The 27,389-nt window shown below is 37.2% G+C and overlaps 1 protein-coding gene across 1 annotated transcript; it reads left to right on the top strand.

Annotated features, from left to right (window-relative positions):
- The first annotated feature begins 5,088 nt into the window (after positions 1–5,088).
- LOC141431463 (uncharacterized) lies at positions 5,089–19,085 on the top strand. The gene is made up of 5 exons (XM_074092648.1): positions 5,089–5,266; positions 8,365–8,559; positions 9,156–9,279; positions 11,475–11,551; positions 13,079–19,085. Exons 1-5 carry the CDS (start codon positions 5,089–5,091, stop codon positions 13,276–13,278), a joined length of 774 nt encoding a protein of 257 aa, XP_073948749.1. The 3' UTR covers positions 13,279–19,085.
- The last annotated feature ends 8,304 nt before the right edge of the window (positions 19,086–27,389 follow it).

Below are 27,389 nucleotides of genomic sequence, written 5' to 3'. Positions count from 1 at the left end.
ACTATTTCTAATTCTGTCACTCAACCTTAAGGGGCTACCCGATGTTTTCATCGATCTTTGACAAGTTTTGAATCGTATCTCCTACTTTTGTACTATATACAGATAGAATTATAAGTCAAACGGCTATCGGTTCTCCGATCTTTTATCTCCATTCTTGTCAACCGGATTTTGAAAAAAATTAATACTTAATTTTGTATGATTTTTTAAACATTGTCTGAAAAAACTCTTATTTTGTATCTCTATTGACGTGAAAGATCTAACACGAAATCTACATAATTTGGGTTCGTCTTTGACGTCTCTAAAAACGTGTCGAGGGTTTTCATTTGAAACTAATTATCAACACAAAAGTTATTGCCAGAAAACCAGTTTTTTGGCCTAAAATTGTTCAACTCTGATGCCAAATATCTCGAAGATAATGAACTTTGAAGTAAATATGGGATACTATATTGCTAAAAGCCGTTGTTTTTAATATAATAAGCTACAAAAAACATTAGAAAACTAAGGAATCCCCATACGAATTTAACCTTGAATTCAAAGACCCATGGTCAGAAACACCCTGCATATATAGGTCGACTCATTCACGATGCCGCGCGCCGTGGTTCTTATTACAAATCACGCGTCTTCGTGGATAGCACTAGGTACAGAAATTAGTCTTAATATTAGTAAAGTAGGATAACTTAAGAGCTTAGTTTGTAGGTTATTTAGAAAACCAAGCTTTTATCGGTACACAACGCCTGTAATGTGAGAAAATGTGTTCGATAAATCAAAATATGGATGCAATCTGTCACAGCTGTTACATTATGTGCCGGGATCCAGAGTGCGGATAGTCGGGCGCAGTTTATCACGCCGCCGTCACTCTACGTGAACGTTTGAATTTTATGGAACACTTCCAATTTTTTTTTAATTGTGCAAAGCACTAGCTAAAAGTAGTATGCATCTTTTTGCAAATAAATTCGCTATGCAGAACAGTTTGCTGGTGAGTTATTATAATTTTAGAAATTCAGGTGGGTCACAGACATAATTACGGATGGATAACAAAATGGTCCTATGAAGGTTCCGTTTTTTTGCGTTTTCAGGTACAGAACCCTAAAAATCAATACTAAACACACACAAATAGAATAAGGAAACTCAGCACTCCGATCTGATGCGTGGCGGAAGTGAAAGTTTCCGTCCCCGGGGCTCGAACACACCCGCCGTGTTGCGAACGGCTTTTTCCGTGACTCGAACAGCGCGGACTGTTTCCTTGGGGATTTTATTGAGATTTTACGTACGTTTACATTTCTTTGCTAATCTGAAACATATATTGAGAAAATTATTCTCATAGAATTCGTTTATCGCTATCCCCGAGGGAACTATGCACTTTTCCGGGATATAAACTATCCTATGTCCTTCCCCGGGACTCAAATGATCTATATACAGGTCATTTAAATTAGTTCAGCAGCTTAGACGCGAAGAGGTAACAAACAAACAAACTAACGCATTATTAATATTAATGGGATTTTATATTTTGACATGATATTCCACTTTTTTTATTCTTTTTTTACTAACGCCATTCTATCTTAACTTTATAACTAACATTATTATAAGAAGGTAACTAACATGATGTACCTACTCGTAAATGGGGCTAGAGATTGAAATATAAACGTTTCATATAAAATTGTCCTAAATCCATAATTATCTTAATAAGATTAGATATATATTAAACTCCGCGGTTTAGTTTACGAAGAACTCGTTTATCATTGCAATGTTGCGAAGTAATTTTGACATTTTGTTCGGATAAAATATAATTCTTTCCTTCCCAGGGTCTCAAACTATATCCATCTAAATCAGTTCAGCGGTTTTAGCGTGAAAAGGACCGATTATTTTCACATTTACATTATAACATTAGTGATTTGGCCACAGTTAAAACGAGATGCAGTTCTCTAGTATGATTTCTCTGCGGCTCACACTTTTGGCGCCGTGCGCACTCCAATTTAGGTTTAGATGATACATGAAGTGGCACTAAAAGCTCTGCATGTAGGCCCTGACTTTTTTTACTCTGCATAATCGGCCCTTCGTGCTTGATCGCACAATATTGGCAGTGGCACTGCAAGCAAATTCGAATAAAGTTCAAAAGTGGAACACTAGTTACATTTTTGCCACAGATGCAGTACGTAAGTAGGTATGCACAGAGTAACTCAACATCAGAGTGTGAGTCACTTTGTAAGCGACCGTGTAAATAGCTATCGGGCTGCGTGAAACGGAACTGCCTTTATATAAATTCTTTTTAATCGCTCGCTTGAGACTACGGCCTTTGATGAAATGCCTCAACAAAAATATTTGCCTCTTTGAAAAGCGTAACGAGAAAATGTGTATGGAGTGTAATATTACAGAAATGTTGTTAATAAAATTATATAGGCTTTTAAATATGTTAATGTTTTCGTTCTAATACGATTAATGTTTGAAGAAAAGTAACAAATAAATAAATAAATAAACCATAGAAAGATACAGCGAGGAAATGCTGTCAACATTTTTGGGTTGATGTTATGCCACGGGAAATTCCCTTTTCTAGTTTTACTTTAGTTCAAAGTAAAAGTCAGTATGTTGGAGATGAACATAATAAAATAGTATTCAAATATTACAGTTCCTATAAATACGATTTTATGTTTGAAATCATTTACAGATCACATAGAAGAAAATATAAAATGGGCAAATGTGACACCAAATGAAAGAGCATATTTTTTGTATTTTTATAAAACAAATAATTTCAAAGAAATTTAGTCAATATGATGAAAATACCGGGTGTAGTCATTGCTCTTGTAACATGCCACACCCGGTATTATAACAACTGCTTATCTTGTTACTGAAACTAGGTACTGATCTATAGGTAGAGTCATTCACGATGACGCGTGCCGTGGTTCCTATTACGAGTATAATGTATTTGATGTCTAATTTTGACAAAATCACGCGTCTTCGTGGATGGCGCTAGGTATAGATGTAATTATTCACCACCTACTAATCCCTGCTCTTCTATTTCAAACTGTTCCTAAGTGAAATAGTGAGCTTATTGAAGATTAAATGTACGTATAGTGTAGTTATCGATCCTCATTAGTTGACAACGCGAAAAGAAAATTATTTAATAAAATTACATGTACATACTAAAATGAGTATGAGTAACATATTATAATATTATACCTTTATGTACAGCTTTATACCACGCATTTATTACAATACTAGCTTTTGCCCGCGGCTTCGCCCGCGTGGAATTCGGTTATCGCGCGCTGTTCCCTCGAGAACTGTGCATTTTCCAGGACAAAAAGTACCCTATGTCACTCTCTGGCCCATAAACTATCTCTATGACGTCGCGCCGTTTCGACGTGAAAGACGAATAAACATACAAATACATAAACACACACACTTTCGCATTTATAATATTAGTATGAATTACTCTACCGAAAATAACCAAATATAGTAAGTACTTAACTCCAAAAAAAACCAATGGCCTGAGCTGTTTAAAAATAAATACAGCAGTAAATATGGTACTGTAGGAGTTCAAGACGGCCCCACAATGGCAACACTCAGCCTCTGGATTTATGGGGCGGCAAATGGGGCGAGAATTCAGTTACTTCGTTTTGCCACGTAGCTCAAATGGTTTAACAGTTGTATTTCAAATTATTTATTAAGAGAGACCGAGGCCCGCTGGCTTGTTTTGGACGTGGTTTTTTTCTGTTATTAGGTATCTATGTAGCTTTTACTCGTGGTTTCGCTTGCGTGAATAATATGGTGTTTGGTAGCTCTTGAATTTGCCGTATCATACATTATTGTGAAAATATAGATAATACAGCCCATGCTCAGCTCTGCATTTGACAAAAAACGGTTGAAAATTGAATTTAGAGAGCGATTTTCTGAAAAATCTATATATAAGTATCTGTTTCTTTCGAAAGGGTTTTTTTTCCATGCACTAGGGTGGCAGAAGGTATAGAGCTACTTGTATATGACGACACATAATTTGGGTTTTTGTCTAATCTTGAATTTCAAACCCATACATTTCTTAAAAAATGTTTTCCCGTTCGATAGCACTGTCAATCTTTGATTTATAACATAAATAAAAAATAATCAAATACCATACCTATTAATTTAGTCTGCAATTGAATAGAAATTCTGAAATTGTACTTAATTTTCTTGAGCAAAAACGAATCTTCATTTATATTGTAACAAATATACCCGTGCAGTTGAGTGCGATTGAGGTACCGGGTTATTTAAATGCGTACCTATACCCCAATTCGGGGAGAATATCGTAATAAAAAGTATATCGGCCTAGTTGAAGTAAAGGCTTGTAAACAATATTGTGCACTTCCTAATATTTCATGTTAAGGGCCGCACTTTAGAGTTAAGGTTTTTAAACTTTAGAGTTTACCGTAACTTGAAATGAACGTCTAAAATTTTCTGCGAACTTCTAATAAGTCGCAACAAAATATAACAGAATTCTATTCTCAAAAATTCTCCAATACTTAGTTCTAAACGTTCGTAAATCAAACTTTATTTTACCTGGAACCGTTCCGAACGGATAACTTTGTATTTCAAACAAAACTTTCCAGCCAGTAAGCAATACGCTTTTTCAAATTCAAAATTCACACCTACAGGTAGCTTTCTTAGTACACCCAATTTGTTCACTGAATTTTGTTTTGTTTTTCGCAAAATTTGATTGAAATTGGGACCATAGAGTTTTTACCATAAAAAACCTTTTTACTGGGAAGAGATTCTTTTTCCTTTTTTGCAACACTAGCGCGGACTCCAATGGCCGTTTTGTACGTAGTGAATTGTAAAGCAAGTACTCAGCCTACAACCGATTCGAGTAACATTGAAATCCGATAAAGGCAATTCCACGAACTTGTGCACTTGCAATAAATTCAATATTCGACGCCAACTCGCAGGAAAAGGAAACTTTGCCGTTTTTAAAACGCCTAAGGTGAAAAAGTAGGGTTATTCAAATCGGTGCTTAAGTTACTTTGCGATTTTATGGTTTTTATCGAATTTACCTAGACTCAAGTCATCATCATCAACCGGGAAACGTCCATTGTAGAACGAAGGCACCCTTTGAATGCCACAATGGCGTCTCGTCGCCCTAAGAAAGTCACAATGAACAACTCGCCACTTGCAACCCTCGCATGCCTGCAACTCCCGCATGTCGTTAGTCCACCTAGTGGGATCTTCCAACGCTTCGTCTTCCGGTTCATGATCTTCGAGCGGTTGCCGCTTCCATTTGCATACTCTTCGAGATATCTCGGTGACTTTAGTTCTGCGGTGAATTGCCGAATTTCGGATTCTACCTATCGCGTAAAGAAACTCCAAGCACAGTTCTCTCCATAGCTTATTGCGGGACTCTGAGCCTTTTCAAGAGGCCAAGATTCAAGTATAATTAGGTTATCCTTCACAAGCTTGCCCGGGAGTGAAAGAAACCTAAGTTGGTATGTCTTTAAATGCAAAACACATCACAGCTGTGTGGTTAGTGTAATTTAGTGTGTTTAGCGTTTAAAAACTAGCTTTTGCCCGTGACTTCATTTATCAGCATCATCATTCATAGCGTGAGTTCATAATTGCTTGTTATAGCCTAAATTGAATAAAGATATTTTGACTTTGACTAGCAGGTATGGAGATAGTTCTAGAAAATCTAAAAGACTTATAATTATTTTTAAAAGTGAACCAATGTCGTTCACTTTGACGAGTACGAACTATGTTTTAATTATTTGCTCCTGCTTTTAACGCGTTGTTTTGAACTTATAGGTACAAAGTAAGGTTCTGTTTATTTTAAAATCAAACATCTAATCATTAGTTATAAGCGGGAAGTTCAGTGAACCGTGAGTGCAGCAGGTAATCCTGCAGTAATATATTTCACCCACTTACCACTCTCAGATATATATATATAGGTACTATTTAAGTCTATGTATGACTCTCAGAAATCTATACTACGGGCTTGTTTAGCTGTGGAGTCTGAGGGTAATTTGAGAGAAGAGTTGGAAACAAACAAATGAAGGTAGATATATCTTTGCGGTAAATATCGTTTTTGTTTTGAAGTGAAATGAAATATGTAAGAAGGAAGACGTGGTATCAAGTTATTTTTATAAATAGGTCGTGCTGATGTGGAGTGACACGTCTAACCAAATATATTGTCAATAATGCAAATGTTAATTTTATTTTGAAATGCATTTTTTGAGTTAAATAAATTGAGTAAACAAATACTCAATCACACTATCACTCGTCCAATATGTATACTAACAATAAGCAAATTACTAATAATGTATGGATCTTTGTTGTCTGAATAAATAAATGAATTATTAATTATTATTAAATAGTGAGATTATTGTAAATAGTTAAACTAAAAAGAATAAATATTCCAATTTTAACTTACCTACGACAAACTGAATTTAATATTCATTTTATACTAGCTGTTTCCCGCGGCTTCGCCCCCATTGTATTTTTTCTGTATTTTCTTCCATAAAAACCTTCTCTAGACAGTAACGAACACAACAAAAAAAGAGTTAGCGTAATCGGACCAGTCGTTCCCGAGTTTTGCGCTTAGCAACACATTTTTATTTATATAGATTGATCCCTTATCAAGCAGGTGAAATGAGCTAAGATCAAACCAAATCCAACTCCCGGATTCAAACTGGATCATTTATTCGTACTATTCAATTCTCAAGGCTCCATTGTTAAGCCCAACTACGTAATCCAGACAATTTACCGCAGTAGTTTTATCTGCGAGGCATTCTGGATGCTCGAAGCTAAGCAGATGACTGAGCCACTTAGTCTCGAAATAATTCAGATGATCTTCGCGGATTCCAAGGCAAATCCATCGGTAAGGAGGCTATAACAAATGCAGAGACTTTAACGTGAAGGCATTCTGGGATTGAGAATCCCGAGGTTTCTACTAAAAGAATAACGATTCATTTGACCTGACACTACTTTGAGCTTAATGATCAATCCATATTGCTGTCGTTGCCTAGCTAGGCTTGTAATAGTATATTGTATCTATGAGAATAAGTTGAAAAAAATTTAAATATGAAAATGTAAAAACTCCTAAAAAATATAAGTAACAATTATGAAATAAACACTAGCTTTTGCCCGCGGCTTCGCTCGCGTGGAATTTTATCGCGCGCTGTTCCCTGGGGAACTGTGCATTTTTCAGAGATAAAAGTAGCCTATATAACTCTCTGGCCCGTAAACTATCTCTATACCAAAAATCACGTCGATCCGTCGCTCCGCTTCGTCGTGAAAGACGGACAATCATACAAACACACACTTTTTCGCATTCATAATATTAGTATAAAATATTTTTAAGCCGAAGTTTTATGTTAAGTTGAACAATACCTCATAAAGTCACTACATGCTTGAACGTAATCCGTAATACACAAAAATTCTCATTTCTAAAACTAGGATAATTGGCTTAATTTTGTAAAACATTGTATATTGATGACATTATCGTATTCTGCGAGGGTAGATTATAAACGTGGAAAGCGTCGCGCTGCCGCGCTGTAATTGGTTGACGCCATTGGACTTACAACGTCATAAAGTGGCCATAAATATTGAAAGCTACCTGTCCATAAAACAGGGCCTATACAGCAATTTTAACGACAAAATTTCTTTAATTCTGCAGAGCGTAACTTCGCCGTAACACTGCCATTAATGGCGCAGCTGACAAATTGCAGTTACCCGTCTTTTATTGGCCATTTTGTACTTTTACTGTCGATGTTCGAGGTTACGTGTTGAATAAATTAAAAATTGTTAATTTGAAGTGCGCGCTTGGAATGAAATTGTCGGTAGAGAAAGGACTTCTGGTTGACTGTTTTTTAAATGTCATTTGCTTCTACCAATGGATTTTCCTAGTGTCTTAATAGTAGTTTATGTGACTGTTACATAACAAGAAGCATTAAAATACGAGAGTACTTTCATAATAAAATCTTACGAGTTTTTTAACTAATAAATGTGTATTACATACCTACACTGCTTTTCCTTCTCACATATTATAAACAAAACACGTGTATAAAGATGGACTTTTTTGACCCCCTTAATTATTCATTTATTTTTATTACCTACTTATTTATTGTTGGCAGTAAAAAGATACATGATGTGTAAACTGCAGCTGTCTATCTATTAGGGCTCTCGAGATACCGCCCTGTGGTAGAAAGACAGCGAAGCGACAGTTCCTTTTATCAACCTTCGGGTACGGAACCCAAAAAGGATACCAATTACTCTATATCTCATCTATTGTTCTTTCACGCTGGCACAGCTGAAGACGTGTCAGTATACTCGTAAACTTTACAGCTAACACAGAGATAATGCACATCCAGAAAACAAAGGTTGTTCTAACCTCAGCTATTGTTCCAGTGATAGACTGCGAGGTGTCGCCATGGGGCCAATGGTCGGTATGCGACACCCACTGCGGCGCCGGCAGCATGGTGCGCAGCCGACGCGTGGTGCGCTCCCCAGCGCGCGGTGGTCGCCATTGCCCCTCACTAGTGCAGCGTCGTGCTTGCCAGGAGCACCAGGGATGTGGGGACGACAGCGATGTACCTTTACGAGGTGAGTAACACCCACAGTAACTTTACTCTTTCAGCGAGTGGAGCGAATGTCGCTCGCTCATGGCGATGCCACTACGACCGGAACGACTGAGATGTGCTTGGCATTTACAGTGGTGTCTTGCCTGTAGTGAATAAAATGGAAAACGGTAATACTCGTACTCCTAAATCGTGCAGCGTCACAGGCAGAAGCTAGGTGATTGCGGGGAGGGTAGTATGGTGAGCAGTCGACGCGTGGTGCGCTCCCCAGCGCACGGGGGTCGCCATTGCCCCTCACTAGTGCAGCGTTGGGCTTACCTCCTGGCAAGCACCAGGGATGTGGGGACGACAGCACGAGGTGAGCGGCACCCACACGCGTCTGCCTTTAATATACCCTGAAAATAATAATGTAATTAAATTATAAAGTACATTCGGTCGTAATTCTTAGGGGCTGTTTACCCATCCATTGATTAGTGTTAACTGACGGTTAAATGTGATGCCGTCTCCGTCTATTCGATCAAAACAAATAGAGATGGTGAAACAGCCCCTTAATGTTAATTTGGTCCTTTATAAAGTACGCGAGGGCTCACCAGGTTATTGATATACTTTTTCTCCCGACAGAGGAGACGGCGATGATCCTGCCAGGCGCGCTGTCGGTGAGCCGGCACTCCAACGCCACCGTCGACATCCGCAAGAACCTGCGTCTGCGCAACCCAGACGATCCCGAGTCCAACTCACACAGGGAGTGAGTACCACCTCTAGTTCTTAACTAACCCAACCAATGAACCTTATGGTAGGTATTGCTCACCAGCGACCTTATGGTAGCTACGTTTATGCAAGAAATGTATGTTCATGCAGTCCCTCCACCTCCACACTGTAAGAACACACACAAATCACACAAACGCATTGGTGATCCAGCCAAATTCAATGGTTAATTGCGTCGACTTGAAATTTTGGTACGGAAATATAGTTTGGATGACAATGCAATTACAGTCAACAAAAAGTACAGTTAGCAAAAACAATCTTGTATTTTTTTTTTAACAAAAACTTATTCTTTTAAAGTGATATTTATAAGACCCTGTTTGGTATGAGCAGCGGCGGCCTTACCCATTGCGAGGCTCCGGGCGGCAGGTCTTTGCGAGGCCCTTTGTCCTTCGTGAAAAGTATGTGATGCGAAAATATAGTAAAAAAAACTTTTTTTTCAAAATTTGCTCGGGTTTTGCAAGAGCGAGGCCCCGGGGCCCCGGGCGATTCCCCTGTTCGCCACCTCCTAAGGCCGCATCTGGGTATGAGCGCTGGACGTATCTCGCACAATCGCACAGTTTAACAGTAACTATAGTGCCCGGCCGCGAAGCAGTCAATCCTGACACATTGCACAACTACGAAGTTCCTGATTAATTTTAATGTCAACCATTGAAAAAAAAATGCTATATACTTACTACTCCGTCGCGCGCAACAAGTAAGTATTGCGTTTTTGTCTATGACTCTTATTGTTAAAATTCAGAAACTTCATAGTTTTGCAATGTGTTAGGAATTACTTCATAACGGCCGTTGACTATAAACATCTTAAAACCATGGTCATTTCAAAGAAATAAAATAAATCTAAATAATATAGTTAAAGAGCAACCCGAAAAATGGCGTGGTTTTACAATTATTAACTTCAAAAGATTGCATTTTCCATAAAAACACTTAGAAAAGCTTTGAACAGAAAAGTTGCACTTTGACCCGTCACGTCAGGGAGGAAAGGTTATTTTTCTGAATGAGAGGTGTAAAAAATATTTTATTTAGTCCGTCGGTTAGATTTTTTAGAAAAATACAAAGATGAAGCGCGAGGAGCCTGTGACGTCACGCGGAACTTTACCTTCATCATCATCATTCTTTATTAAATTGACAAAACAAAAAATACGTGTCAAATATTATCTTATTATCTAATTATTAGATTTCTTAGGACCCTAGCTTATTCGAGAGCCTATTAGCCTAAATTCGAGATCTAAAGCGTTTAGACTTGCGAGAAAAATCGTGCAAGTTGCATTACATTACCGCTCGATTGACCACTACAAATTCGTTGGCTTTACGGCCTCGCAATGTAATGCACCTTGCACGATTTTTCTTGCAAGTCTAAACTCGGCTTAAAGATTCACGAAAATTATTAAGATAAATTCCTAACAAAACGGACACATCCATACAATATTTTGGGGAGACATCTGGAGATAGGTTTTACAGCTCTGAATCATGGACTGAGTCTACCTCCCTAATTTTGTTGAAAGCGGAAAGATAAACTCAGGTAGATAGAAATGTCCAATTATCAAATACCTACAAGCCTACGAACGCCAGGCTAACAGTGGGGCTACTACGAATTTTGAAAATCGAACTTCGTATAGTACCGTCCCTCTCACTCTCGTAGTAAATAATATTAACGTCAGCGGGACGGCAACATACGAAGTTCGAATTTTGCACTTCGCAGTATAGGCCTGCTAACATTAATCACGTTTAATTTGATTCGAAGCGGAAATTCGTCTGTTATCAAACTAAACACAATTTGGTACTTTAATGAGCAAACATGTCTTACCGCACAAAAGCCGGAAATTCGCGAAAGGTCCGCCTTTCACTATGAAAATGGCCTTTGACAAATATTTGCCAGTATTCGGCCGCGTCTAATATTAATATTTCGCTTAGCTGTGACAAAGGTTAGGCGTTATTTATGGTATTTTGCGGGCCACTGATGGTTGTTTCGTTTTAAACGTTTGAAACAATGATATTATATTAGATACAGACCAATCGTATGCAAAAGTTGTATAAGAGGGTCAAAAAGGCGAGTGGCGCAGGTTACGATTTGAGCGTAGCGAACGAGACGCTACGAGATTTGAAATATATGTCACTCCGTTATCAATTCAAGTTCTGATATAATATGTTTATTGAACTGACCGGAAATTGTTTCAGGTACTGCGTAGAGTTCCAAGTCACTAAGGTGTCAAAGGCCTGCCACATGGACTCTGACTACAAGGCTCTGCGGGAAGGTATGCCACTGTCATGAAAACTCGTCTACACAAGATGTTAATGTAATAAATTACTTAGTAATTCAGTGATACTACTTTATTATCTATACACAAGTCTCACTATGAGGAAATGCAAGCTATAAAATCAATTGCGGCTGTCAGTTTTGATGCTTGCAATTAGGTTCGCAGCGATTTAATTGCTTGCATTTCGCCATTGTGAGCTCAGCGCAAGTTTATAATGCAGTATCAACGAATTTCCAAGTATCACCGAAAAGGCAAAGTTTGCCCTACATTTGATGCTATGACTGTATAAATATGTATGCCCTCGACTGAACATAATCATTAGGGACCTTTCAGAAATAACGTCATGGGAGGGGGGATTTAAAGTAAGATAAAATGCGGGACAGGGGATGGAGGTTAAAAATCCCATATTTTACGTAATTTATGAATGCGTCCTTATCTTGTTTTTCGACGTAGGTAACTGTGCTATAATACGCACTTAAGCAATATTGCTGCCAAAGAAAAAAATCGTTTTGGGCAATGAAATTATTCGATTTAAATATTCTATTTATTAATTTGACAGATCTTGGCTTCGTCTTTTCATAAAATAGCGGGAAATTAGTCTTTATCCCTTGATTACATCATAGACTCTGGCCAACGAAAGCTGTCCACTAGATACCGCGGCAAATTAAAAAAAAAGAAGCTGACAACACTTGCTGTACACTGATTAAACGATGTTGATACTTAGATATTATTAAAATTTTCCAGACAATAAATTATACTCTGGACTCTTCAAGGTGCATCGAAATTCATGTAGTAATGTGTGAAACTTGATGAAGCACTTTAGGAGTCCCTTGGTAAATTTAATGACCTTTGTCAGTCAGCCCATTTACGTACAGTCCAGACGCATCAATTTTTGGACCATTTTGAATATATATATTCAATGCCAATTTGGTCAAAATGGTCCAAAAATTTCAAATTTTATATTTTGCAAATGTTAGAAGATATATCTTCTAAAATTTTAATTCTAACATAATCTTATAACATTTGCATTTTGACGATGTTATGAGGTTGGATTAAACAAAAAATAATTTATTTATTTTTTATAGTAGAAGTATCAAAATTATCTAAGCCGGGCTAGAATGACAATATAACAATTTTGACAGTCTCAAAAATGATACCAGATTAAAGTTTCGTAAAAAATGCGTGGACAGTTTTCGCTGGCCTGAGTCTAATGACTTTGTGCATGTGAACTCAAATCTACCCTCTTATGTGTCAACTGTCATAAAATTTAACAAGGCATTTTACCAATTGCTGCAGACCTCTTGATCATCAGTGATGACAATAACCAAACTATTTTGTTTCATTATAAACTCTTGCTTATTGAAAATAAATAAATCACATATATGTACCTACTGTTGTAATTAACAATGTCTAAAATATGTAATTCACAAAACATTATACAAAAAAAAAACAACTTAAACCTATACCTACAAACTAAGACTTAATCATCTAAACTATAAACTAAGCTATACTATTTGTTTCTAGGAGAAAAGGTGTGCGTCCTTTGTGAAGCAGCAGCGTTACGACGCGATCTAAAATGGCGGTGCGGCGGACACGGCGTGGCGGGACACACGACGCGATTCTACGCCCTCGTGGCCCCACACTGCCGTGGCAAGTGGCAGCGTGCCGGCAGCCCCGACAAGCGTAGCCACTGCTGTACCAACCCCCACTTCATATTCGTGTAGATCACCGGCCTATAATTCGATCGTCAACAGTCTGATAAAAAGAGGGCGTGTTTAGTCCTATGGTACTGAAATTAGCAAGTTCCGGTCGTCAGTACGACCGCGACTCGCAACTGCGACCGGTCGCGCGAGCCAATACTCAGAGCTCACGCATATAGAGGGCATTCTAGTGTTCCGCGTTCCGCATCTTACGTTCTTTGTAAGTGGTGAGCGCGGTGGTCGCTGTGTGCGAAATTTTTAAGGGTGTGGTACATTACGAAGAACTCTGAACCAACTTAGAACTTTGGATCGCTCATTATCTGATTATTAGGAGTCAGGTCGTTTGTGACACGGGCACAAAATATTTTTTCACTTCTCATGCTCGTAAAGTTCGTGTTTATGCTGTATCTAGGCGACATAACATGACTTTTTATGATCTAGTGCATAAAATAAAATCTTCGTCTAATACCAACTCAAGACCAAGGTAATCAGGTGTCAACGGCCACAAACAAAAAAGTTTCTATATATTTTTTTATTAATTTATATAAAACTAAAAATCAATCAAATCAATCATAATAAATCAGTAAAATTAAAATAATGGAATGATTATAATAATGCATAAAAAATAAAAGGTTAATAGGAAGTCAATCGTTGTTTCCACTGTTGCTATTTCATTTCCTCGCCATTGAAGTGAAAAGCAGAGTGTAGAACTCGATCATTAAACCCATTTCCCCCTCGACGTGTCTATCCATATGAACGCCTCGGGTAAAGTGTATCGTTTTATGCTCTTGTTGTACAATCTACTATTTCATAGCAATAGGTAACAGCAAAGCAAGAGGATGGGCCTCTTGGATGAGTAGTCAAAATAGAAAATTGTCTTAGGTTCTTAGATCCGCCTTCCATTAAAAAAGGGAACCTAATGAGCGGATATGGAGGTAACAGACTGAGTGGAACGGAATAAAAAGAGTATTACTTATCATTCAGTCGAAGCTCGTCTGTGCAGTTCTCCATTGTGAGTTAAAGAGACTCCCCATACGTCCGCTCCACTTTCAGTTTAAGGTGGGCATTAGAATAACTTAGTTGCGAGTTTGCGAGGCGCTTTTAACATATAAACAATGGTCGTGCTTGCTATGTGTCCGTGTGCAATAAAGAGTTATTGTATTGTATTACATTGTATCGTCGCGGTCGTGTGGCGTGGTCACCGGTTGCGGTCGCGAACATCAGAATGCTGCCTTTATCTTAACGGTTAGTACAAACACTCCGAGTGCAGTAACAACTCGATTCTGAACAGAGGTTTCCACAATTTTTATGAAATTAGTACATCTTTTGTCCACTGTTCGTCTTTTTTGTCAGACTGTTGACTGTATAATCGCGCCGTAAATTCCAATAGACCAACAGAACACACTTTTAGCTAAGTACTTATTAGTTTTAGTTGCTTGGTTTTACAAATACTTATTACACTGATCATGGCTAGAACTTTGATTTTCAATAATCACTTAATATTTGTAATTATAATATAATAGTAAATATCATCAAAATATAATAGCATTATTTTTCTGTTTTTTTTAGGGTTTATATAATATTTCATGATCAGTTTTCGATACCTACTTAATTGACTCAGGCGGGACTTTATGGAGATGCAAAACAGCTGCGTCTGTGCGGAAAATATGTGTTTTCATTCAAAAAACCCACCCACTTCCACATAAATCAACTTAACTACTTATGTCACTAGGAATCAACTATCACGATCACCACACTAGATGCTAACTAAAACATAGGCCTCCCTCATATACCTCCAGCTGCTTTGGTTGGAAACGGCCTGTATCTATCCTGAACCAGTTCATCCGTCCATGTTGTTGATGGACGTCCTACGCTGCGCTTGGCGATGCGAGAAAAGTTCATAATTTCGAGAACTTTTCGGCCTCAACCCACCTTCTACGTATCTCCTCATTTCTGATTCGAACCCGCAGAGAAACCCCTAGCATAGCTCTTTTCGCATAGCTCGCTGAACAACTCTGAGCCTATTAACTAAATGTACATTTACGAACTTTGAAATATACTCAAATAGTAGAGAAGCTCAAAGTACACTGCAACAGCTAAAGTTATAAAATACGTGAATGCGACACAAAAGAGAATACGTTCGCATAAACAACTAACTCCTCTATATATTTTACGCCAGGAATGTTTAACCAAGTTATAATGCAGTTCCATTCTTCGGTTCCCCATCCATGCTACAAAGTATCTAACTTCAATCAATCTAAATTTTCTATTCACCACTTGAGAATAGCTTCTATGTGTAAGCGAGCAAGGTTGAGTACGGATTGGAATTTTGTCGTACTGAATACAGTGATACTCGTATAAGACAGGTACTGTCACGCTTCGCTAAAAAATAAAATAAAATATCTTTGTTTCAGACACAGCGATCCGTTTGTTAGTTGCAAAAAAGACTTCTCGTACTATGTTAGCAAAAGGATTTAAATTCTTCTTTGTCAGGTACTTTTGATAGAGCAGTCGTCGAATAACTCTACGCCGTTTGTCTTGGCAATAGTACGGCAAACCTTGGCTTATTTGTGATACTTATTATCTTACAATTCAAGCTATAAAAATCAATGGCAGCTGTCAGTTTTGATGCCAAGGTTTTCCTTATCACATTATTAGGGCTCTCGAGTCCAGAGCACAGAAGAACGTTCTCTTCATCTTTTGCCATCGACCCTCCTTGCACTACAAGTCGCTTTATAGAGTGCTCCCCACGTCGAATTACATGTTCGAAATATCGGAGGACACGAGATCTCACTATGGATGACAGCTACACTTTCACCCGCAGTTCTTCAGGCATGGACAAGTTGGTTGGTTGGACACGCGAAGCATACGTCTCCAATACATCTCAAAAGCGTTGAATCTTTACCTCTCGCGTTCTGACTATCCATGTTTTGACAACGTATAGAAATATGGGGAGCACTAGAGATCTTATTAGTTGATCTTAGTGGCTTTAGACATATTATTGTCCTGCAATTATCGTGATCAATTTCCTCACTGTAAGGATTAAAATATTATAAAAACTCAAACAACGTCGGGGTTTATTTGGCTGCTAGCTCTAGCTGAGGCACCGACTTCAAACGGTTAGAAAATTATTTCCATGGTTTTCTGTAGACGATTTTTTACTAAATATTTCCTACCGTAAGATTTTAATATTATGCCTGCGTGCCAGCGTGAATGAGTGTATTGAAATGATAAGAATGATGGATGGCAAAAAAAGCATTTTTATTTTACTAAACTGGAAAATATTCGGTTGGCGTCGTTCCCATTCGCCCGGCAACCGATTCGACACGTGCAAATAAATAAGCATTAAAATTTCAGGACGCAGGATTTTGTGTACTATTTATTGGCGACGCGGAGTATATTGTATGTACGGCCAGTGCATTTTTATTGCTACAAATTTTTAGTTTATTTGCGGAATATGGATGATAAATAAAGCGAAGCATCTGTTACATTGTTATTGGGATGCAAACAGCTGCTAACAAATATTAATAATAAAGTGCTTAAAGCAGGTTTTATGGCTTTTATATTGCTTAAAAACTACCGTTTTTATTTTCGAATCATGCTTAACTAAAGCATAATAGTGTCATAGCCATAGCCCTGATGTTGCTATATGATTTTGTTTCTACCTTTTTCATGAATGAACGTTAAATGAGCTTAACAAATAAAAAATACAAATAGATGTTATCTTATGCTTTAAGATGAAAGAAAACATCGCGAGGAAACCTGCAAAGAAATTCAATAAAGAAATCATTTAATAAGAAGTATTAAGAAAATACAAAATATCCATAGGACTAAAACTAGTATTTAATTAAAATAACTAAAACTAAAACTTTATTTGAAAAAGAGAGGGGGGCATGGTGCCCATCACGCAGGCAGCATTCCCGCGTAGAACTGCGATTGCGATTCTTTGCGCGAGAAAGCCGCCGCCGTTGCCTGTTGCCTCGTTAACCTATTGATGAGCTCCCTGTGTAGCTCCAGCGCACCCTTACCCCAAGGACCTAGAGTCTCGATGGTTTGTGTGAAGTTTCCAATCCGCACTGGGCCCGCGTGGGAACTACGGCCCAGGCCCTCTCATTCTGAGAGGAGGCCTGTGCCCAGCAGTGGGACGTATATAGGCTGGAATGACGATGATGATGAGACGTAGTCTAACTGTTGTGTTCACCTGTGTTACCACAAAAACTTTAACAACCGTTAAGACGTTCTTTAGTTTTTGTGGTATATTCACCAAGTCTTAACAAATTATGGTGTTGCGAATCGTAAAAGTGTCAAATGAGGAATAAACCATCGATTTTTAACCACGTTCGTTCAAAACTTGAAACACGTGGGGACGTCATGTTTCGAATACATATGTGTTTTAACATTTAACATTTTTGTGCGTATCACTTGGCGGTAAAAAAAAAATATTTTAAAAAAATGTGGTAAAATAAAATTCAACTCCTGTTAAAAGTGGTCAATGTTTCAGAATATCACATTACTAACTATATCAATTCTCCTGTCAAGAATGAGCTCAATCCCTTTGTATTAATGATTCACGCTCGTTTTGCGTGTTATATTTCATTTAAACACTGACAGAATGATCTATTTCTAGTAGACTAGATCCATAAAGCACTTATAACAAGAGTTAACACACATATTATTTATTGTATTTTCAGTCGCGTAATTTTGTTTCATACAAAAGTTTTTTTAGTTTACAACTCATTTTGAGTCACCGTGTTGCACAAACTGTACTTTACGTCACTACTTAAAAAAACTTGTATCTCAAATCAATACGTCAACAAAATTGATCCTTGAAACAATGTTCATAAAGATTGGTTTTTTGGAATCTTTTTGTATTTTTCATTTCAATTCCAAATTTCAAATTTTGGTTTTTCTGTGCATCTATATTTCAGTTTGTATTTTCGATACAATGTTCATAAAAGTTCACTCAGAAAAAGTGACGATTATGAGATGCGAGTTTTCTTAAAAGTAGCGACGTTTTGTATGATATCAAATGCAGCTGAAATTATAAGTACCTACATGACCGAAAATACACGACACACAACTCAAAAAATTACTTCTATCTGACTTCACCATTGGATTAAAAAATAATGACTACTTAAAAGACAGACAGACACTATCAGTGGCAATGCTAAATAACCCTAAACCCTGGTGGACTGCTCCCGTTGTAAGTTCTATAAGACCAGGCCAAATAGATTGTTTAATTGCTACGAAGGAAGCTACGCGCTTCTACGGCGTAGGCGGCGCGTAGCACAAGCTACGTAAGTAACATAGAAGAGCTAATAACTACTGCAATAGGACTGGGCTAATTTGAGGCTCCTATCTGGTTAAAAATAAAGCCTAAATTTATATATTTTTCTCAACTTGCTGTTTATTTGTCTAAAATAGAATTATAAAGCCCCATAATTTTCAATTCACGTATTATACCGGTTTGAATACTCATGAAGTAATTTGAAAATAAAACAGAATAGAGCTTTATTTATGAGGAAGTTTGTAACTCCAGTTATGATTTTGTTATTTTTAATAACATATTATTTAATTCATTAGCCTCATGGGCTTAGTCACGTTCTATATTCTGGTTCACTTATTTTATAAGATTGAATATAAGATGATTCCAGTTTTTATGAGTATCTCACTGAATTAGTTTGGATAAGGCTTAGATATAAACTTCTAGTTAAGGTAAATGTAACAATTTTTACAATAAATAAATAGATCTGTTCATTTACTAAAAATAGTTTGTGAATACATATCCTTAATGTAAATAAAATGTTATAATAAATGCATTTTGAAATGGATCTTTGGTTTTATTTAACCAATTGGGAACAGTTATTATCCTGTCCACTCAAATAAGTAAGTATTATAAACACGAGTATGTATGAATGCTTAATGTTAAAATGTCAAAATTTATTTGGATTATACGAGGTTTATGCCATTATTGTTTCTTCCTATTCGCGATTCTGCACAAAATAAATTCCACACAGCTGAATTTGATCACATGCGTAATGCTTCACAGTCATTATTTCTACGCAGTCTTGTTTCTTCCTATTCGCGATTCTGGACAATATGAATTCCACACAACTGAATTTAATCACATACGTAATGATTCACAGTCATTATTTCTACGCAATCTTGTTTCTTCCTATTCGCGATTCTGCACAATATGAATTCCACACAACTTAATTTACTCACATGCGTTATACTTCACGATACTATCTTTATCTTTTATTCTATCTATTTTCTATAATATCTTGTTTCTTCCTAGTCGCGTTTATAAATAAAAAAAAAAACAGACTGCGTGAGTCGCTTTTCCCGCGGTAAAAATTATCATGGTCGCGAGCTTTAAGTTATGTGAACGGAACACCTTGAGACGAAGCTTCCCGAAGGCAGCAGCAGCCTAAATAAAATAATAATAATAAACAGGGACGATTGAAATTAAAAAAAAAAAAATTTTTTTTCTCCGCCCCAATTTTGTCCGGGTTCGATTCCCGGTTATGTATGAGATTTAAAAAAAAAATTACAGAATCGTGAAGTATAACGCATGACGTGATTAAATTCAGTTGTGTGGAATTCATATTGTGCAGAATCGCGAATAGGAAGAAACAAGATTGCGTAGAAATAATGACTGAATATCATTACGTATGTGATTAAATTCAGTTGTGTGGAATTCATATTGTGCAGAATCGCGAATAAGAAGAAACAAGATTGCGTAGAAATAATGACTGTGAAGCATTACGCATGTGATCAAATTCAGGTGTGTGGAATTTATTTTGTGCAGAATCGCGAATAGGAAGAAACAATAATGGCATAAACCTCGTATAATCCATTTATTTCAATGAGATTTAGGGGCTGTTTCACCATCCATTGATTAGTGTTAAGTGACGGTTAAATGTGATGCCGTCTCTATTTGTTTTGTTCGAATAGACGGAGACGGCATCACATTTAACCGTCACTTAACACTAATCAATGGATGGTGAAACAGCCCCTTAAAAAGAAGTTATTAAGCCGCGAGCGCGCAACGAGTGAGCAGCATACTTCTTATAGCACGAGCGTAGCGAGGGCGGATAGGGATGCGAGGCCGGCAACCCCGTTTCTGGCCGAGGCTTGAATAGTGCTTTGCTCAAACATGACGAAATAAAATAAAATAAAAACGGGCCAAGTGCGAGTCGGAATCGCGCACTGAGCGTTCCGTTTTCACATCTCCAATGGACAGTAGACCGGAGATTTGATATGAATTTCAGCTTGATACCTACGCGTTCCTGAGAAAAAAGGTCTTGACAGACAGACAGACAGACAAAAAGTGATCCAATAAGGGTTCCGTTTTTTTTGTTTTGACGTACGGAACCCAAAAAAAAACAAGAAATTAAGCTGGCGGGATGCTAGTCTCGTCGCCCTGTCCTGTTATGTGCGCGCGTGTCGCGCTGGCTGCTGGCGCGGCGGCTGCGGAGCGAGTGGTGCTGGCGGCGGTGCCGCAGAGCTCGTGTTGAAACAAAGGACGGTCGCATTGCCGGCCAGCAGCCGAGAAAGTTGTATGAAATCACTTTGCAGGTCGCTAGAGTGACCGCGCCGGGCAGCGAGCCGCAACGCCTGCAGCGCGATACTTCCGGCCTATTATTTGTAACACACACAATGTCAATATTTCATCTCATGTCTGAGAAAAAATAGTTGGGTTTGCGTCCGCGACCGAAGCAAAATCGTTGCGCGCTCGTGGCGACCTCGTGGCGACATCGTTGCGCAGTCGCGATGAAAGCATTGCAGGCTTCCTTCGCTTTCAACTCACCTGTAAATCGCCAGTGTGATAAGGCTCTAAGCCACGTGTCGACCGAGATTGAAGTACAAACAATGCACTTAAAATACAAAATACGGCTAGCAGTTTGCTATTTAGCTAGGTAGATAGTTTATCTTGAAAATTCCTGACTGCCACTTATTACGACCGTGCGCGGGCGCGCCACATCCCTGCTGCGCCGCGTGCGGGGCAGTTTCAACACCGTCCTGCAGCAGACAGACTTGACTACATGTCACACTATGAGGGACTGCATTCCCCTACCAGTGTGATACTGTGGTAGAATGAGTAAAAAATTTTTTACTAATTATAAGTACAAGAGCAAAAGACACAGGTAATGACCAATAGCGTGAAACATAGAGTTTACAGTAGATGGGCAAGATAAGTACCATCAGCCAAATTTATGGTCTACCACACTAAAGTTTGATAATCGTTTGCATGCTCACAAAACCAATAAAGCAAATAGACGTGTCTGTCAACTGAAAGTTCGACTTTAGCGACATATCCATTGATAGGAACGTGTTTAAAAAATGACAGATCATTTATTGGCTTATGGTACACAGTAAAAACACCCTACGTTTTTAAGTGTGGCTTTCAAGTCTGTTATTACGGCGTGAAAACAAAGTTTAGATTAAAATCATATTGATTACATCTTAAACCGTACCATAAAAATATCGAGAAACCACAGTCTTGCGTAGTCCCGTTTTGTTCGGAAAAAAAAGGGAGGACAAAAATCTTCGAAAAACAAAACTGTCTCAAAACACAGAAATTCATTGCCCCTTATCGCATAATTGCCATAATTAATTTCAGGTTATGCAAAATATTCACAAAACTATTCTAATTATAAATAAACCCGCGTAGCTCACCCAAGAACTATGAGATTTGGCATTTCGGAGACCTCACGCTAGAACTCTAGCGGCGAATTCATACGCGATAGCCCTCATTGGTTAGAGTGGATTTACTTTATGTTTGTTCTCGGGTCTTGGGCGTTTAATATGTATTTAAGTATGTATCTATCTATATAGTTATATCCGTTGCTTAATACCCATAGCACAAGCTTTGCTAAGCTTACTTTGGGACTAGGTCAATTGGTGTGAATTGTCCCCTTGATATTTATTTATTTATTTTTATTTATTTATCCAAGTTTGAAGTTAACACATTCACTGCCACCGACGCATATATGCGTCACTGTGACTCTCACCCTGTGCCGCTGTCATAATTATTAACACATTTTGAACGCACATGTGCGTCGGTGGCACCTGTGGTCAGTCAAGTCAAGTCAAGTGGCAGTGAATGCGTTAAGCGACTCATATTTCGTTGCTATGCATCTGTTACAGAAGGTAAAAATAGGAAAGAATTTTAACATTATTTATAGTTTCATGCGAAAAGTCGGTATGTTTCCAGCAGGCCGGAAATGAATGAATAAATTCCCATTCCCGGCATAAATCAAACCATTCACCTCACTTTCATTCAATTGTCCTTATTGATATAATAGCAGAGGTCGCCAACCGCGCGAGTTATTAATCATATTTGTTTCTTTCTTTATTTGTATCGAAACCCATTAATCAGTTGCGAAATTGAATTTATCCTTTGAAAACAGTGAAACAATGGGTATATTTTAACTTTGCCTGCGGTTGGGCACCCCTGAAGGGAAGGCTCAATTTGGCGGGAAAGTTTTACCATTATCAATCTACCTCCGCTTGCCGCCGAATTTAAAGTTGTTTGTTACTTTATTATAGGTATTATTTATTTATTATTTATTACATTTCACAGCATAACAGTTAAACCAAAGCACTGTGAAATTCAGATACAAAGCATCTCAATCGCGACTATTAGTCCAGGTGATCGTGGCAAGGCAAAAAATATAAATACTGAACTATTCTGTTTCATTTAAGATTTCAAGAAGTATGTATTTGGTAGATCGCACAGGGTTTCGCCAGTAAACAGTAGATCTTGGGTCTAATAAAGTTGGCCACCCTACTCTAAAGGAATGGAAACCTTATAGAATCACTTTGTTGTCTATCTGTTTGGTTGTTTGTCAGCTCCTTATTTCTCGGGAAAATGTGAAGATGTAAAATGAAATCTTACAAAATCAAGTTTTCGAATTTTAGTTCCGATAATTCCACGTAGGTACCTCACACAGCTTTATGTAATAACAATAACGTCAAATTATCATTTTAATGAATTTAATGCATTTTTGGGCAAGTGAAATTTCTTAACACGTTTCTATTGAATTAATTATCAGAACATTAGCCAAATTCTGTTTCAATTACGTCAGCAAAGTTAACTACGGCTACTATCAACTATTTTTCCTAATTACATTAGCAATTTTTTTTATTACTTATTTTTTTTAAATATAGCTCTATAAGTTTATTTTGATTCTCGAATCGAACATTAATATATGAACAAACATCATGTAAGTAGCCAGTGCCTACTAATCTTACAGATTTTTTTTTACTGGAATAAGGAAAAAATGTCTTCATTTCAAAAAGCACCAAAAAGCTATCACCTTATTCTTTTCGTTCTCGTAGTCTTTTAAACTAATTCTCGTAGATTAAAGAGTAGATACATATCGTATTTTATTTGATTGTCAATGCTAGTTTTTGTTCAATTTGTTCAATTGAACAATTCTTTATTTATTTATATATTACATACACACAACTTTCATTAGAGGTTTATGTATCCTAATTCAACCGTGTGGATTTTTACTAATTAACTAATAAATTACATATTATAACACGAAACATGCAGTGTAGTTCTTGTAAATTCGTTCAGAACACAAGAGAAAAGATTTTTCTTTATTACTATCCCACGGGAATTATACAATTAATTGGGATGGTCCTCTACCTGACAATAGTAGGTAGTAAAAGCGAAATAGCGCACATCTCTCTAATATTATAAATACGAAAAAAAAACTAAAAAAAAAAAACTAAAACTAACTTACTCTTTTTGTTTGTTTGTTACCTTTTCACGTCTAAACCGCTATTTTGATGAAATTCAGTATACAGATAGTTTTAATCCCGAGGAGCGACCTAGTACAGTTTTAATCCCGGAAAATTGCATAATTCCGGGATATCGATATGAATTCTACGCGGACAGAGTCGCGGGCAACAGCTAGTGCTACATAATTTCTTTGTACACGTTCCTCTTTGTCTCCTAAATGAGAAGTTTACAATTTTAAACATTTCCCGCAAACAAAATGTGTCCTTTGTGAGGGCGTTTCCATTTCTGTGAAAGAAAATTGTCCCGTAGTCGTACCTACGTTAACCACGAGACCGCGCGACTATTAGGCGGCATGTCCTATAAAACTGTGCGAGCGATGCTGAGCGATGAATAGAATAGAATAAAACAGTTTATAATTTGGTTTACTTCAGATTTTTTTAAATTATTACTTATTACTTCTGCTGTAATCTAAGTTCTTACTTCTTTCTGTAAAAAAGGTTGCCTGGAAAAGATCGCTTTGAAGCGATAAGGCCGCCTATTGTTTACCTTGTAGCTTTCTTTCTGTGTACTTGTTCTCTGTATCGCTTACTATTTCTGGTGTACAGTAAAGAAAAGAGTCATTGTATTGTATTGTATTGTATTATTCACGTACAATTGTACGGGTACGGGATTTTAAGACGTAATGACATTCTCATCTTATTCCTTTGGTTATAGGTACTAGAAGTTTAGTAATTTAAATTCGACAAGCTGTGTCGGCGTGAAAAAGTAAAACACACACACACATCGCATTTGTAATATTAGATGGATTATATACCTACACAATGCCCCACGATCCCACCACCGCTCAGCCCTGCTCTTGTGGATAGGCGGCCTTTAGGCAACCGTACTGGTTACTTTTTATTTTACAGTAAATACCAGGCAAATACGAGTAACAAAAACAATGCCTTGTGACCTTTACAAGAATATTCTACTTTCCGTAGGTAAGACTGTCTGTCTGTTCAGTCAACTTTTATTACATGGCATGTGGATTCTGAGGACGACGATCGATTCAATTCTAATCAACTCAGTAGACTAGCGTTTAAAACAGTAATTAGTTATAATATTCCCTTCCTTATTTCCTTTTCTTTTCTTTAAGTTTTAATTGTATCACTCTGGTCATGATGTGTACACATAGTTTGAATTGTAAATGATCTCTTGCCTTAATTATTCTCATTACTGTACCGCATGTTTACAATTTGTTTTGTGTGCCAAAGTTAATAAATAAATAAATAAATATTAGTATTTTTTTGTGTCGTGTGAGATGTACGTACGTGTGTGTCATTAAAGAAGTTATTGTTATAAAAATAATTTGTAATTCAAGATTGATTGCTGACTGTAATTTTTATTAACTGTACTTACATTGTAATCCAAACTGCGTTTCCGCGTCAAATTTCAAGGCGGTACCTTTAACCGTTGGGGAGTTCCGTCCTGCGAAGACGATCCTGGCCGAACTACCAGAACTTTTCCATAATTATTGTATTTTCATCAGATTTCCGCTCAATTGGATATCAGGAAGTGGTCGAAAAATGGTTCCTCCAGACGTGAAATTAAATAAAATGAAGGATGATCATGAGCAGGAAGACGTCCGAGTATGAATAATATGATATGAATAATGTTATGTTATGATTTATTTGTTAGTTACTGTTTTCTATGTTGCTCATTTTCTGAGGTAAAATATAGGTCCTCAAATCATTTTCGCTTTCAGTTATTTGTGTAGAAGGCATTCACAAAATTGACGATTAAATAACAAAGATCGCTTTCTGTAATACCTTTACGTGATTGAATTGAAATCGAAATGTTTTGAACGCAAAACATCTTGAGATCATTATGCCTGTTTTATTTAAACCGGTTTATAAAGCAGCACATTGACTTATCTCCCTTTTCAATGGAGAAAGCTTGTCATTACCAGGGGTCGCTTCTTCATTACATACAAGAATTTGTCCAGACCTTAATCTGGGGTCGAATTAATTCTTTTCACAGGCGGAATGGTAGAAATGTTTTGTCCCCTTTTTGTCAACATTTAATTAATTCAGGGCAGTTTTATTTAGTTGAAAAAGCTCCTGTGACCCGGGACCTTTCCTTATGCAGTGATGTTTGATCAGGATTCTAGTGAAGGCAGGATCAAGATAAAAAGGTGGTTGGACTTTTTGAGGTTAACCCTTTTTTTGAATTAAAATGGCAGGTATGTCAAAATATATGGTATAAGCGACCGTATCCATAAAAATCCAGATGTAACAGAGGTTTATTTAATACTGGTTAGCTGAGAGAACAATAAAGATAAATTTACCATTAATGGGGCTTAATGATTAATTTATCTTTATTGTTACATATGTTTTGTTGTAGCAGTAATAAAACCGGCCAAGAGCATGTCTGACACGCCCAAAATAAGGTTCCGTAGCCACTACGAAAAAAAAAGTAATATTTTTCTAAGGATTTCGTATTTTATACGGAATCTTCCAAGCTTCGGTATATTTTATATCTCAGGCTGCTATTTACTCTTAAACTACTAATAATTCTCAAGCAAACTTAGCCGTTATAGCTTTCCTTGATATACTTACTACCATTCTGAATTTCTACAAATTTTTCCACCCTCCGGTTAGAGGGGGGGGGACGCTCTATTTTAATGAAAATTTGCACTTTAAAGTGGAATATTTCGCAAAGAAATCTCTGAATCGAAAAATTGTATTCGCAATCCCCTAATATTTTTAAAATAACTATTCAACGATACACTATGGAGTTAGATGAGAAAAAAAAATTACCCCCACTTTACGTCTATGAGAGGTAACCCAAAAAATTTTTTTTTTGAATTTTTATTATACCATTTTCTCGGCATAGTTTACATTTATATCAGTGCAAAATTACAGCTTTCTAACATTGACAGTCCCTGAGCAAAGCCGCGGACGGACAGACAGACAGACAAACAGACATGGCGAAACCATAAGGGTTCCGTTTTTGCCACTTTGGCTCCGGAACCCTAAAAACACACATTCTACTTCTTACTGTATGTGTGTATGGATGTTTCATGTTACGCTTTCACGCAGAAACTACTGAATGGATTTGGATGAAATTTTGTATGTAGATAGCTGGGCGTGTGGAAACAACACATAGGCTAACTTTTCTACTACAGCATCCATATAAAATGTCGAAGTCTCAACCGCTGGGTTTAGAAATCACAATTTAAAATGCGCCGCATAAAATTTGCCACAGTTGTTTTTAGTGCAACGTCAATAAAAAACAGAACTCAAGTTCCTTTCTGTCCTCCTGTCTGTTTGTTTGTATGTGACATATTTTTTTAATCAAAATCTATTCGAGTAAAGTAATAAATTAAAACACCATA

This window comes from Choristoneura fumiferana, chromosome 9, assembly GCF_025370935.1.
Source record: "Choristoneura fumiferana chromosome 9, NRCan_CFum_1, whole genome shotgun sequence".
In the NCBI taxonomy this organism is placed as follows: Eukaryota; Metazoa; Arthropoda; class Insecta; order Lepidoptera; family Tortricidae; genus Choristoneura; species Choristoneura fumiferana.
This window is presented reverse-complemented; position numbering and strand designations above follow the sequence as displayed.

Excerpts from the sequence above, each read along its gene's own strand:
- LOC141431463 (XM_074092648.1), top strand. The coding sequence starts at position 5,089 with ATGGCGTCTCGTCGCCCTAAGAAAGTCACAATGAACAACTCGCCACTT. Across the intron at positions 5,267-8,364 it reads ATACTCTTCGAGATATCTCG|TGATAGACTGCGAGGTGTCG; the intron begins GTGACTTTAGTT and ends CTATTGTTCCAG. Across the intron at positions 9,280-11,474 it reads GAGTCCAACTCACACAGGGA|GTACTGCGTAGAGTTCCAAG; the intron begins GTGAGTACCACC and ends AAATTGTTTCAG.